Raw genomic sequence first — 14,607 nt, 5'->3', positions numbered from 1 at the left:
CAGGCTTTTCGTGTTATTTTAATGTACTACTTAAACCAGTGGTGTTCCAAGTTATTTTACCGTTGGCGAGTCGGTAGCTGCTGGTATGTGGCTAGTTAGCTCGTGGCTCACAACACCAGTTACCCAACATTTGGTATGTTTTTCACTTATTACTGTTTGGTGGCCTCTTCGTCGTAATGTAATTGCAAACGAAATAAGCAACTCTTAAGCTAGGTGACATTTTATCTGACTGTTTATGTTTTGTCGCTACAGCTGGGGGCGCCATGTTTCCGACTTCAAGATGACCACAAACTTATGACCACCGCAGAACCTCACTTCTAAGCGCGCCATGTTTCCGACTTCAAGATGACCACAAACTTGTTATGACCACCGCAGAACCTCACTTCTAAGGTTCTGAAGGTTCGGCGATCAATTTCGTGCGCTTTATTCGTGAAGAAAGGTTCGCTTCTAATCGTCTCTGCTGTTTGCTTTACAGGTGACACTGAAGTCTGTATTCTGCTCATATTTAGTCATGCTGTATAACCTTCCCATGCCCACAGAGTAGCTTGGCTTCCTTGTAACAATCATCTACTAGAATTGGAATACTCTTGTATTATTCCTCTCTTCTTAGTTAGATTTGATGGTTAAGGTGTTATTCCTCTCTGTTAGTTGTGTTTGTTCAGACACTTAAACAATGTAGAATGCTGTTGAAGGTATTTCCTGCTCACTGTGTTTACAATCACCTTTTGTGCCCCTCGACCACCACCACTTTTAGGGCCCCCCTCCACAGGACATGTTTAACATCAAAAGAGGAACTTTTATCTCAAGTATCTGTGTTCCTGCCATCACACCAAATGGTGGGTAGTGGTGGTCTCGACTCACCTCACCACTCCCAACTTCTTCCAGCCACATCGGGTCAGATGACATGTTACTTTTTGTTTCTGGGATTTGCATGAGAGGCGTACCTCCGCGCCTTTATTATCATATTGTCTCTATATAAATGATGTGTTTCTTTTACGCTTCCTGACTGAAATCTGGAACCCTCAGGAGCCCGAATCGATTCGTAAACTGCAGAAAATAAGTTAAACCCTTCGAAGGAACTGTTCATCGACTCCAGCCTTTATTTGAAGAACCAACATTCTTCTCGTCCGAAATTCAACGAACACGCGGGGAAGAGGAGGCCGCTCTTCCCCCAACAACACAGAGAGAGACTCATGCTTTCCGATGAGCTCGATTCCAAACCAGAGGTAACCGTATGCAACCATGACATTATAGTGTGTATGAAATGCATTATACAGTACACTTTACCCACAATGCATAATTTCCTGTCGCCGTGTTTAAGGGCATGCACATGCAAATGAAAACATGAAATAGGAACGTTAGTTGGAAGTACAGATACCAATGAAGTTTACAAATTGTCACATCTTGAATTTCTTGATTGTGAGCAAGAGTGCATGCACTTGGGATGACTTTGATGTTGTCAAGAGCCTGGAGTCTTATAATTTCTTTGTGTCTGACATTATGTTAGCTGAACAAGTAGCACAGCTTCTCCGTCTTTCCCTCTGTCAAATGATCCTCATAATCCTTTTGTGGGAATGATAATTGAAAGAAGTGTCGCTTATTTGCTGTAATGGAGACTGTGATTCTTGACATTGGAAAATCACAATGTGTTTATGAAAAACAAAAATCACATTTGTGTGACGTCACCTTTATTGGAAAATGTCAATTGTGTCCTCTTCTCAGCTGCTGGTGCAGTTTGTCCAGAACGCGTCCATCCCACTGGTCCAGGATCTGGAGGACCCCGAGTCCAAACATCCCTGCCTGCCGTTGCTGACCCCTGTCAGCAGCTCTCTGTGTGGCCACCTGCAGCTCACAGGTCACATACACGACTTAATTTGGAGAAAAGGTTTTAAATCATGCTTTAAAATTACGTCACTGCAGAATACAATAATATGCAAATCATCTTCCACCTATATACACTACAAAGACAGGATGTTTTATGTTCGGCACTGATGCAGCCCCATGCCATCGCAGATGCTGGCTTTTGAACCTTGCATGGATAACAGTCCTTTACTTCTTTGTCCTCCAGGACACGACGTCCACAATTTCTCAAAATAATTTGAAATGTTGACTCACCAGACCACAGAATACTTTTCCACTTTGCATTACCATCTTAGATAAGCTCGGGCCCTGAGAAGCCAGCGGCGTTTCTGGGTGTGGTTGATTTGAGAGTTTTGAGTTGCACTTACGGATGTGGTTTTGCGAACGTTGGTTTTCTAAAATCTTCTTGCGCCCACATGGGGGTATCCTGAACACATTGATGTCGGTTTTTGGTGCAGTGCCGCATGAGGGACCAAAGGTCATAGGCATTCAATGTTTGTGAAATAATTTAGATGCAAATGTAACTCTCCTTTTCTGTTCAGACGGAACGCTGAGCCCCCAACCGGAGAGTTCCGCATCACTGTCAGAGCTGGGGGGCGTTTCACAACAGAGCCTGCTGGCAGTGCAGCAGATGCATGTGGCACACCCGCGGGCCTCACCCAGTCCGCCGCCCATCCTCCATGACCTGCAGCAGTCGGATGGCACGTCCTACGTTCTGCTGAACCTGGCAAAAGGTACGCAACACTCAAGTTTTCATGACCTACTTTGTCTCAAGCACGGGTGTCACATTCAAGGCTCGGGGGGCCAAATCCGTCCCGCTGCATCATTTTATGTGGCCCGCGAGCACAAGTCATGTGTATCAACTTGCATGACCCATGCTAAAATATGCACCGAAATAATCAAATTGTCATGTGTAATAAATAACTTTGAGATTCTGCAGTAGGTTTGTTACCATGTTCACACTCACTTGAACGATAATAGATCAAACTATTATAGTTGACAGTTTTCAAAACTCGTAATCCATAAATTTGTCGTGTTAAAGGAATAATGCTATCATGCGACAATTCATATTTGGTTTCAATGTCAAAAATTGTCCCAGGCATCACGGCCTCCTCAGAGTCCCTCATCTTTGCCGGGGACGGAACGGGGGACGACGTCTCGACGGGAGACTATGGTCTGGATGGCATCGCCCCCTGGTACCTACGGGTGCAGGAGCTGGCCCACGACAGCCTCATTGCAGCCACGCGGGCGGAGCTGGCACGGGACGCCAAGGCCAGTCAGGATGCCAGATCAGCCAACGTCACCAACGGTAACGTTGCCGCTTCTTTCTTTTGGCAACAATAAACACAACTCACTGGGACATCATCTACAACGAAGCAGGAAGTTTCCGAATTTTAACGCTGGTAAAAATATTCTTCCAGTCACTCATTGAATCCATTCCCTCCTTCAAGATCACATCCCGTTGCAACTTTCTCACTCGCAAACAAAAACAAAACTCAGGAAAGGCCCCTTGATCTCATCCCCTTCATCGTTCACTCAATTGCCTCCAATTAGACAGTCGATACAAGCCACAAAAACAATCCAATTGAGCCGGTTTCTATGTTACGGTAGCCGTGAAAGCTAAAATTAGAAGGCAAAAGCTGACTCGGACACACACTACTTGAAAGGACGGAGCTGAGCGGAATGAGGTCAGTGCTGAGATGAAGGGGGAAGCGTAATCAGAGACGACTCAACACTTTTCAGCGCCTCTCATCGCAAGCGTAAAGATCACAACCAATTTGTCGGCCCGTCCGCATGCTTGGCACGTCTTCATCTCGAGTAAGAAATGCTTGTGTGTCCTGGGGTGTGTTGCTGAGATCAGGACCCAGAAGATAAATATTTAAGTGACACCCTAAGGTCTTATGGTTCATCTTTGAACTCCTCTTGATGTTAGAAAAGCGCTCCCAGCTTCGTTGTGTTTGCACTGACTGTTTGGTCAGGCAGTTCTCAAACTTTTTGGGCTGAGGACACCGCATAGAGGGGCAAGAGTCTCTCATGCCTCAGCTTCTGTTTCCGAGCAGCTGGATTGTCCCGGCTCATGGACTGATAGCCCCCAAAAGCAAACCAGTTGGAAGTCTCACAGTTGACGTTGACTTTGCGCCCGTGAGGGCAGATGACAACACCAACAATAATAGAAAGCACAGATTAAGATTTCCAGGAAGCGAGAGGTCGCCAGGGAAGGTTTCAGATGAGAGCGAGTGATCAGGAAGTCATCAGAATATGCACAGTAAGCGTTTCACACAAGCATACGTTCCTGGATCGCGTGTCGTACTTGAAAAATGATAGAAACCGCACAGCGAGATCGTAGCTGCAGTTTCTGTGTCGGTCCGGTCCAGTTATTTGTGAGAAATATGATGAGACTGACCATATTTAGCCATATAAGGTTTCGAAGCATCACGTTTTGTCCTCAACCTCGCTCAATTTTACATCCTTGACGGTGAGTCACACTGGCCCCCGGTGCACTCATCAAATTGCAGTCCGCTTGAACCAAGGAATACGGGTCTTGAGTGGATGAAGCATCGGCTGACTGACGGGCTTGTCCGTTGCCTAGGCCACCTCACGCACGACTCGCCCTCGGGTGGCGAGAAGCGAGAGGAGACGGTGCCGCTGCAAGCGCCGCTCCCGCCGCCTCGGACCGGGCGCCCCCTCGCCGCCAGGCAGATCCTCCGCTGCTCTTTTGAGGGCTGCTGCAGGACCTTCACCTGGCCTGCTCATCTCAAGTATCACCTCAAAACACACAGGTGACGGCCGAGATAACATGGCTTTCATTGGAAAGAGTTTGAAAAGGTTTACAAAAAGTCACTTTCATGAGTTTTGACCGTTCTAAAAAAACGGCCTCATCTTAAAAATGTATTCTAGGCCATATTTTAAGTCGCATTTTAACGTCCCTCGTGATCACAGGCTTCTCGGCCTTGTTATTGTTTGTTGTCAGGAATGACCGCATGTTCCGCTGCGTGGCGGAGGGCTGCGGTAAGAGCTTCTACGTGCTGCAGCGTCTTCAGGTTCACATGAGGACGCACAGCGGCGACAAGCCTTTTGTATGCAAGGAGAACAACTGTGGAAAGAAGTTCACCACGGCCGGAAACCTAAAGAACCACAAACGCGTGCACACCGGTGAGCAAACGCACCGAAACCCTCACAGACCGGGGATGATTTGACCCGTCTGCGGCTTTGGTGTGATTTTCGGATTATTTAACAGCGTATGCCGGTCCCCTCCTCTTGCCAGAGACAGATTAACAGAGCAGCCATTATCCATTGTTTATGACACACACATTTTAGCACCATGGTGAGGCGCAGTGGAATTGCAGTCACAGCTGGTAAAAATGCCTTTGAAATTGGGAGCATTAAATTTCACGCACGACTTTTTGGGTTTTTTTTTTCTGATTAAAAAAGATGGTGTTGATTTGATCATATTTGTGAAAATAAACGTGTGTGTGTTTAGGAGAGAAGCCTTTTGTGTGTGAAGCAGATGGTTGTGGGCGCTCCTTTGCCGAGTATTCCAGTCTGAGAAAACACATGCTCGTACATTCTGGTCAGTACAACCCCTCCCCACCCCCGGCAATATGGATGTGTGTGTGTGTGGTGTGAGTGACTTTTAGATATTGCGTGTGACCCAGGGGAGAAGCCTCACCAATGTGGGATCTGTGGGAAGACATTCTCTCAGTCCGGAAGCAGGAACGTCCATATAAGGAGACGCCACGGGGAGGAGAGCCTCGCACCTGAAAACAGGGAAACAGGTCTTGAGACATACACGCACACACACACACACACACACTTCCTCTAATGTTCACAGGAAGGTCTGAGATCTGAACCCAATACCTCTCAACTGTGAGGCAGGCGTGAACCATGAGGACACCGCGCTTCCCCTGGGTCTACAGTGTGGTTTAAAAAGTGCCACTTTTCTTTATGGCTGACCAATCATCATCAGGCTCAAGTGCATTTAGCTCCTCCCTTGAGTTTTTCCAACAGTGTGCTGTTGAAAATAAATAAAAACTGTCTTGCTGCTTTTGTCTCTCATGAGGTGCATTGAACAATTTAAAGGGTGAATCGCGGAGAGCTCCCAATGAGCTCTTCTTCTGGCAAGCCAAGTTATTTATCGACACAAAAGCGTCATGGTGGGGATCGCGGGTGTTATGAGGCAGACAGACGGGCTCAAAAAATAGGCACTTGTATTCTGGCATGCGCGGTCTAATTGAACATGTGCTTCAATCTGGGTTTTTTACAGTGTTGGGTTTGAAAAAAAAATAGCAGACAGATACAAGATGGAATGACACATGGCAGACAATGTCACTTTTGGTTCATTTGTGTGACAGCTGAGGCCCTGACACAGAGCAGCCTCCTGGAGGCCGACTGCGAGAGCAGGGCCAGCCTGGTCGCCATGGCCACCGGTGTGGAAGCCGTCAACCCCCATCACGCCATGCTCAGGTCACCAGGTTGGTGGACTGGTTTTTATTAGGGATGAAGCCACTTATTTTAAGTACAATTACCTCCAAGGTGGCTTTTTTGGGGAGGGTGAGAAGGACAATATTTTGTTTTTAGGAAATTGCCATTTTTGAAGGCGTTTTTAGCCCGAAAAAAAACGACCATGTAAAGTAAGGCGTTTTTTTGCCAAAAAAAAACTGACCATGTATAGGAAGGCGTTTTTAGCCCCCCCGCAAAAAAAACGACCATGTATAGTAAGGCGTTTTTAGCCCGCCAAAAACGACCATGTTTAGTAAGGCATTTTAAACCCGAAAAAAACGACCATGTACAGTAAGGCCTTTTTAGCAGAAAAAAAACACCATGTATATAGTAAGGCCGAAAAAAAAACGACCATGTATAGAAAGCCGTTTTTAGCCCGAAAAAAATGACCAATTATAATAAGGCGTTTTTAGCCCAATCAAGGTCTCAGTCTCCCTCTGCGTAGTTTGCATGTCGAGCTTTTGAACTATGGAGGTAAAGGCCTTTTTGGGTTGTCAGTTACAAGGTCGTGATAGCAGTGCCACCGTGGTTGACTGCTTAGTGCATTGGCACAACATTGCAGAGGTGCTCCTCTGTTTGAATCCAGGTCTCAGCTATCGTCTGCAGTTTACTTGCCAAGTTTTTTTTTTTTTTTTTTTTTTTTTTTTTTTTTGGATTGACGATGTAGCCAAAGGCCTTTTTGGGTTCTTAGTTACAACTGTGATGTAGTAGCCCCACCGTGGTCGAATGGTTAGTGCGTCGGCTTAACATCGCAGAGGTGTTTGGTTCGAATCCAGGTCTTGGCCTTCTTCTGGGGGTCGCGGTTTGTGTGTCAAGCTTTTTTTTTACGACTATGTATTTGAAGACCTTTTTGGGTTCTTATAGGCTCAGAAGAGCACCGCAACTATGGTTGACTGGTTAGAGCATTGGCTTAACATTGCAGAGGTGCGGGGTTCGAATCCAGTTCTCAGCCATTGTCTGCAAAGTTTGTTTGTTTGTTTGTTTGTTTATTTATTTATTTATTTATTTAGAACGAATATGTAGCCATAGGCCTTTTTGGGTTGTTAGTTGCGACCATGATATAGCACCCCCAACGTGGTTGACTGGTTAGTCCCTCGTCTTAACAGTGCAGAGGTGCAGGGTTCGAATCCAGGTCTCGGCCATCATTTGCATGTACACGAACAGTTTTTCTAATGACCATGTAAATGAGGCTTTTTTTTAGCTTTTCAAACTCAGGCGTTTTTGCCGAAAAAAACGACCCTGTAAAGTAAGGCTTTTTTTGCCGAAAGAAACGACCATGTATAGTAAGGTGTTTTTAGCACCACAAAAACGACCATGTATAGTAAGGCAATTTTTGCCGAAAAAAAAAACGACCATGTACAATATAGTCAGCCGTTTTTAGCCCCCCGAAAATGACCATGTATAGTAAGGCGTTTTTTGTTGAAAAAAAAACGACCATGTACAGTCAGGCATTTTTAGCCGGAAAAAAACACCATGTATAGGATGGCGTTTTTAGCCTGAAGAAAACGACCATGTCTAGTCAGGCTTTTTTAGCCCCCCCAAAAACGACCATGTATAGTAAGGCGTTTTTAGCACCACAAAAACGACCATGTATAGTAAGGCGTTTTTAGCCCGAAAAAAAAAACGACCATGTATAGTAACGCGTTTTTGCCGAAAAAAACGACTATGTATAGTCAGGTGTTTTTAGCCGGAAAAAAAGACCATGTATCGTAAACGTTAGTCCTTGACATAACCACTTATTTCCGCTTATCATTCCCTCAGGTCCCGCAGAATCTGTGAGTGTCCTCTCTTCTCCACACCAGCTTGTCACCATGACGACAGAAGGGCCCACTCATGGAGATGTGGTGGCACTGCTATAGAAATGAATGGAAAGGCGACTTGTGCCAAATGTCAAATTAATATTTCTGAAGATTATGTCAAGGCACAATATTTGAAACTAGCCAAGTGGTGGTGGTGGATGAAGGTAAGCTAATTTAAATTGGAAGCGAGGAAACATGCCAGCTGTTCAAAAATAATAGATGGGTGATTCTGATTGTTTTTAACGGTTGAGTGAGTGTTGTGATGAAATCGGGCAAATGCACAAAATTAAGGAGACGTTGACCATATTTATTGAACATTAAGTCGGACCGAAATGGAGCTGCGGAGGAAAAATGGGAAGTTGCTTCAAGTGTGGGTTGATTGTGAGGCAGCGACGGCGGGATACGAGAGCGGTTGAACTCCTTGGACTTCCAGAGCCTTGTTGAAGTGCACCTCCATGACCTCTGAGGCTTTGGTGATCTTCAGGTTCTTCATGCAGCCTCTGAGGGACGTGCGGCTGGCCACGGCTGCCTGACGAACACTCTCTGAACAAAACATGGACATCGCTGACTTAAGACTTCCAACATGCAGGGTCGACTGCACTGTGCAATGTACAATGCTTGTCCTGCCTGCTTTCAGTGTGAGGTACATCTGAATTTTGCCTTCCATTATATGTACCGTCAAAATGTACTGTACAAACATGGGGAAGGTGATGTTAAATTAAACTGCTGCATATTGATTTCGTTTTTTGTTGTCATTTCGTGACCTTTGCAGTGCGGCAGGTTGACGATAAGACAGCCTAGTCACAGACACAAAGCGCGACCAGTTGACGAGGTGTCTGTGACAAGGTGTGTCTTTGATGTCAACTGGCCGCGCTTTGCTGCAATTGAACCCTGCACCTCTGCACCGCAAAGTGTCAAAGGTCAACATTTATATCAAGAAAAAAAGCGTCCCTAAGATTTCTGAAAGGTAATCGTTACCTCTGCAAACCTGTCAACATTACAGGTAAAGAATGGGGACCTTTTCAACAAGCTCCACCTCCTTGATGTATTTGGAGATTTTCAAAGTGATCCAGGGTGGTGCCCAGGGTCCAACTTGCTTCCACATTCTTCACTTTCTTGCTTAACTAATGAGAAAACAGACAACCAAATAACTCATATGCCTTTTTGTAGTTATTAAAAAAAAACAAAGTGAAAAAAAAGATGTTTTCTGGTTTGGTTTTGCAAATATGAATTATTTGAATGTTTAAGCATAGTTATTTTGTTCATCAGCATAAAGTTTTTTTTGTTATTGAAAAAAAAATTTAAGCCCCATTTCTTTCCATTTCCTTTTTTATTACCTTTGAGCCCTCATTCACCCATTTTGTAAAATTTGATTTCTATAACTTTTCAGGTCTCAATTTTCTTTTTTTTTTAAATTTGCATACATTTCTCAGTCTACTTTTCCAAAGTTTCAATAACTGTTGAAACGTACTTTTCCCAACGTTTAATTTTTTTTACCCAATCGATGGAACGTTTGCGTGGTGAGACGATCTGGATTTGAGCCAAATGGTCTTTGTGAGATCGGTTCACAATTTTTTTCCCGTATAAAAGTTGTAATACGCCGTACGCGATTTGAAATGATGAAAAAAAAACTAATAAAATACGGAAAAGTATGACAGGTATGCTTTTGTGTTTTTGCACGCTTGGCGAATACTGTAAATTAGATTCAGATTGCTTGCGAAACGCCTTTGTGGTTTCCCGGGCAGTAGGGGGCGATATGAACTAAAGACATCCAATTCACCAAGAAGAAGAAGAAGTACAAGCACAAGAACGGTACCACATCCGGTTCAATGAGCCAAGTTTTTCCGCTGTCAACAAGCCCTGTTCTCGGTGAGTAATTTTAACATTTTAAACTGACTTCGCAGTTTATCTCTTGAGTGTATAGATGTAGACAATTGGGGAGCGTTATTAAGACACGTTGCTCCTCTAATTTTGTTGTTACTCAGTCACTGGAATTTATCGTTGAAAACAACGTCAGCAAAGGGGGCAGTGAGCGAGCACGCCGCCGACAAGTAGACCTCAGCTGTCAAATCAAAAAGCAATCGAGAACAGCGTTTGACTTGAATACTATTCTGTATGTTTTCCACACCAAAGCTGCTATCAGCAGTGGAAGTGTGATGGCTTCACATCGGGGGGCAGATTTGTTTCAAAACTATTCACACAAATACACCCGTGACTTTGTTCACTTGTTTTTCGAAAGGAGGTTGCTCATTGTACTTTCGGTGTGGGGAGAGAGCCGCGAGTGGAAAAACCAACTTTTTCATAGACTAAAGTGTGTGACTTTCCACTTTTGTTTTTTTTTTTCTGCCTAACCAGATTCGTCAGATTACTGGGCCATGCGGAAGGGACGCCAACCTGCATTTTGACATGTGTGAGTACTGAGCTGTGTGGTGTGCTTGAAGAGCTGATGTCTAATGTCACGTTGCACCACAAGGTGGAGGTGAGTGCACCCGCCTGTCTGTCTCTCACTCAACTTCAACTTCTGCTTCGTGTACTGCACAACAGTGTCAACTCCACAAAGACAACCTGAGCATCATCAAGCACTTCTGGAATATGTTTTTAAACCTTGAAGTGGACCAAGTTAGTTTAAAAATGTGTCTATGTATGCATATATATATATATATATATATATATACATATGACTAACTTGGCCCACTTCAATGTCATTTAAAAACTTGACCAGAAGAGTGTGATCATGTTGTTGTGAAATACACGGCAGTTAGTTTTTGTCTCAGTGAGAGAAGTCAGACGTGCTCATGTCCCCCTTGGTGTGTCATGAGATGTCAGTGACATCAGGTATGAGCTGGTCAAAGCACATGCTCCCATCCCGGGCCTGTCGTCAGTTTTTGTGCGCGTGCAACTTGAACTGGCCCACAGAAAATTGACTGGTCAAATGCTTTTACATTGTCATGTTTGCTTTTCTGTCCAATAAATTGTTCAACTTCAATTCGAGTCTTTGCCTTTCATGACCAAATCCATCCTCAACTCACTCGAAGCCTTTTCAAAGACTGAAGTCTTGAGCTCAGACTTGCGCTTCAGTCACATCAGACAGTCTTTTCACTGTTCCCGTTGGTCTCCACGACTCGAAAGTCCAGGAATCGAGCTTTTGGGTCATGTGAAACCGACGGGAACAGTGAAAAGACTGTCTGATGTGACCGAAGTGCAAGTCTGAGCTCAAGACTCAAGTGGGACTTTGAAAAAGTGCTGCAATGTCCGCCCAAACCACACCCAATTTCACATCCACCAATCACGACAAGGCCCTCATTTGCATAAATTTGCATAACCAATCAAAAATCGAGCGATTTACATAACCACGCCCACTTTCCAGGTTCTGACCAATCAGATTGCTCCAAATTTGCATAACCACGCCCCCTTTTGATCACACCAATCGGCGAACACCTGATTTGCATAATCACGCCGCTCTTTCCACCAATCACAGCATGTTATCGTCATGCTCCACCCCCTTTCACAGCTCTCAGCGAATCATCAGCCATCATTCCAGCCATACCACACCCACTTTCCTGGATTTTTTTTCTGCCGGAAAAAAAAAAATCCAGGAAAAAAATTTTGAAAAAAAAATTCTGAAAAAAAATTTTGAAAAAAAAATTCTAAAAATTTAGAAAAAAGTTTACGAAAAAAAATGTTTTTTAAAAGGTTTCTTTTTAGGTTTGTGATGATGTGTTTAAAAATGAAGTTGAGAGTTGAAGTGTTCTTTGTAATCAAGCTTTATTTCATTTGCAGAGCAGACAATCACAAAGCAGAGGAAAAAGTTGCAAGTTGGATGGCAGGTCTGCTTGTTGCTGGGCGGCGAAGTGGTCGGTCGGCTCTTGAGAGGAACGTGACACAGGTGTTGACCTGAGAGGAAAGGCATCCGTGAGTTACATGCAAGTCAACTTCTTGTGCAGACAAAGATGTGTTGGGCATGAAGCTTACCAGTCGATCATGTTTACTGCTGCCTGGGGGAGAAGGAGAAAAAAATAGTCATGCTGGTGCATTGAACGAGTGTAAATGTCTCCTACTTTTCAGGCTGGCCCAAAGTTTGACTTTAGCACCTTGCGAGGAACAGGAAGAAGAGCAAAAAGCGTTGCCTGCAGGTCTGTGCTCTTCGGTGGACTCTGGTGGTGAGCAGGTAACTCCCTCTTGTGGCACGGAGGAAGAACAATCTTCCTGCAACTCTGAAAAATGAAAACAGGCTTGTTGAAATGAGACTTCTTACCAGCAGATGGCGCAGAGTCACGTTTCACCTCATCGCACTTCAACAGCTCCATCTGAAAGACAAAGTACAGGTCGGTTAGACGCCATTTACAAACAAACGCAGTTTCGTTTTACTCTGCTCCTCATTTTTCAACTCGTTTTCAAGTGTTGATTAACTGGAACCTTTTGCTGCGACAGTTGGTCGAGCGTGATCAACACCAACAGGCCAAACTGCTACTGGTCCAGTGACTCATCCAAGGTGGTCAAACCTGCCAACACCACAAACGAGAGACCAGTCACTCTTTCTTCGTACCTTTCAACGGCAACGTTGAAAATGGAGGCAGCAGTGAGGACCTGCTACAAGCTTGTCGCATTTGCCTCTTTGCCCAGCAGGTGCAGTGTCTCTGGCAGCACTCTGACTGGAAGCTGCACTGCATGTAGAGTCAAAGAAAAAGCAGGCGAGTGTGCTTGAAAACAAAATATGCAGTACTTTTTAGGTGGAGCTCCAGTCACCAGTCTGCGCGTGTGACATCAGGTGGATCGTGACGCCACATTTCCTGAGGGCCTGCCGACAAGCAACAGGTCCAAACGTTGAGGGACGACTCGGCTTCACAACGTCTATCAGGTCCTTGAGCACCATCTGGTGGACAAAAATCACACATGTTGAGCAGGTGTTACTCCGCTGAGTTTCCTCCCTGTCTCCCTGGTGCAACGCACCTGATTGGAGTAGTGTGAGAGGGCCAGAATTAAGAGCCCCACCACGGTTTGATTTGAGCCACAGGTGCGCCTACTCAACGAGCTTCCCGGGAGTTGGTTGAGAAGAAGCCAAACTTTTTTTTTACACATCTGGTTTTGACACCTGTGCCCAATTTTTAGTCAATCACGTGCTGATTGAATTGCGAGTAGTCACACGTGTATGAAAGAGTTTGCTTCAGTTGTGAGGAGAGCAGAGCTGGATGCCTCTTGGACAGCGCGGTGGCCTGAAAGACACGGTAAAGTAAGCGCTTGACTTTTAAATATTCAACCTTCCAAGCGCCTGGCTCAGCACCCCGACATTTGGTCGGCATGTCGAACACCTGCCGGCGCCCAAAACTCCACAAGATGGCAGCCATTTTATGGGTCGTTCTGCCGACGTGAGCCTGTGGAGACAGAAATTACAATCGACGCATTGGGGATTTGGTCTGTCGTACGGCGGTATCTTAAAATGTGGCAGTTCTACCTTGTTGCAGTCAATTTGGCCATTCTGTAGCAGATGCAAAGCCTGTGGATAGAAAAAGAGACAAATTAGATGGGCTTGCTCCAAACTGTTCAGGACTTAAATTCCACATTAAAACGCACAGCGAGTGGCCCGTGTTTAGTCAATTTGAAGATTTGTACCTGTGAACAGAAAAGACAATTAACACGCATGCACATTAGTTCGGTTTAATTGTGAATTTAGAAATAAGTTTTGTCTACTTACCCTCTCGGCGAACGTCGCTTTAGTCCTAGAAGGTTGGGGGAGGGGGGGGGGAAAGGTTTTGTTGCAAAGCAAGGTCGCAGGAGACGTTGATTGCTCATGCTCGAGCAAACATTTTTTGCTCGCACCTGTTAGCCAGGTGCGAGCACATCGAAAGTGCTGCTTTCAATTCAAAGGGAGCGAAAGTGATGTGTTTTAAGAGGCTATTAAAGAGTAAAAAACTCACCTTTGTTGAAAGTTTTCCGTGGTGCACGGCCGTTCAGAGCTGGAGCAGCGGGAGGACGAGCGGAAGCTGTCGAAGGTGAGAAAGAATGAGTGCCTCATTGGGCCGGCTTAAATAGGTTTCCGTTGATGACGTCACTTCCGGAAAGAAAAAAAAAGTTTAAATTAGAAACAGGAAATGACTGAAGATGTGTGGAAAAAATCCGAGCGAAATGACGAAGGCTTTGTCAAAGGACGGCACCGGGTTTCGAACTGGAGTTTACCAGTGGAGAACCCCTGTCATATACCACTGGGCTATCTCTCCACAGTGACGTCAAACACTATTACATGTATTTACTAGTCCCGTTGAAGAATAGGTTAAATATAAGCACCCGAAAAGTTTGTTCAGTGACCCAGCGTGGTCGAATGGATAACGACAATACTTGGCACCCGGGAAAACCGGCTTCAATTCTTGCTCAATTTATAAATGGAGCACATGGCTGGTCTCGAACCCGGTTCGCCTGACTACCACGCGTTGTCTTTTACCATTCGGCCATT

General features: G+C 45.0%; 1 protein-coding gene and 1 long non-coding RNA gene across 4 annotated transcripts; one reads left to right on the top strand and one right to left on the bottom strand.

The window, feature by feature from the left end:
• Positions 1–313: 313 nt before the first annotated feature.
• znf410 (zinc finger protein 410) lies at positions 314–8,896 on the top strand. 3 transcript variants are annotated; one of them, XR_002169717.1, is made up of 12 exons: positions 314–401; positions 1,177–1,226; positions 1,723–1,855; positions 2,403–2,594; positions 2,960–3,169; positions 4,451–4,640; positions 4,832–5,013; positions 5,342–5,431; positions 5,517–5,636; positions 6,213–6,332; positions 8,122–8,323; positions 8,644–8,896. XR_002169717.1 is itself a non-coding variant. In XM_019882191.1 (11 exons), the coding sequence occupies exons 2-11, from the start codon at positions 1,194–1,196 to the stop codon at positions 8,217–8,219; spliced, it is 1,368 nt and encodes a 455-aa protein (XP_019737750.1). In that variant the 5' UTR covers positions 314–401; positions 1,177–1,193; the 3' UTR covers positions 8,220–8,896. The 3 variants fall into 3 exon arrangements, 2 of the variants coding, with proteins under 2 accessions (XP_019737750.1, XP_019737762.1); XM_019882191.1 differs by having other exon boundaries at positions 8,122–8,896; XM_019882203.1 differs by lacking the exons at positions 6,213–6,332; positions 8,122–8,323; positions 8,644–8,896 and adding an exon at positions 5,737–5,907.
• Positions 8,897–9,912: 1,016 nt separating this feature from the next.
• Positions 9,913–10,655, bottom strand: LOC109523274 (uncharacterized). The gene is made up of 3 exons (XR_002169731.1): positions 10,512–10,655; positions 10,217–10,221; positions 9,913–10,024 (listed from the first exon to the last, which is right to left on the bottom strand). It is a non-coding gene; the product is annotated as an uncharacterized LOC109523274 (long non-coding RNA).
• Positions 10,656–14,607: the final 3,952 nt, after the last annotated feature.

Source organism: Hippocampus comes, unplaced genomic scaffold (genome assembly GCF_001891065.2).
Source record: "Hippocampus comes isolate QL1 unplaced genomic scaffold, H_comes_QL1_v1.1 scaffold594, whole genome shotgun sequence".
Taxonomy (NCBI): Eukaryota; Metazoa; Chordata; class Actinopteri; order Syngnathiformes; family Syngnathidae; genus Hippocampus; species Hippocampus comes.
The sequence above is the reverse complement of the archived record's forward strand: the minus strand, read 5'-3'. Positions and strand labels throughout refer to the sequence as shown.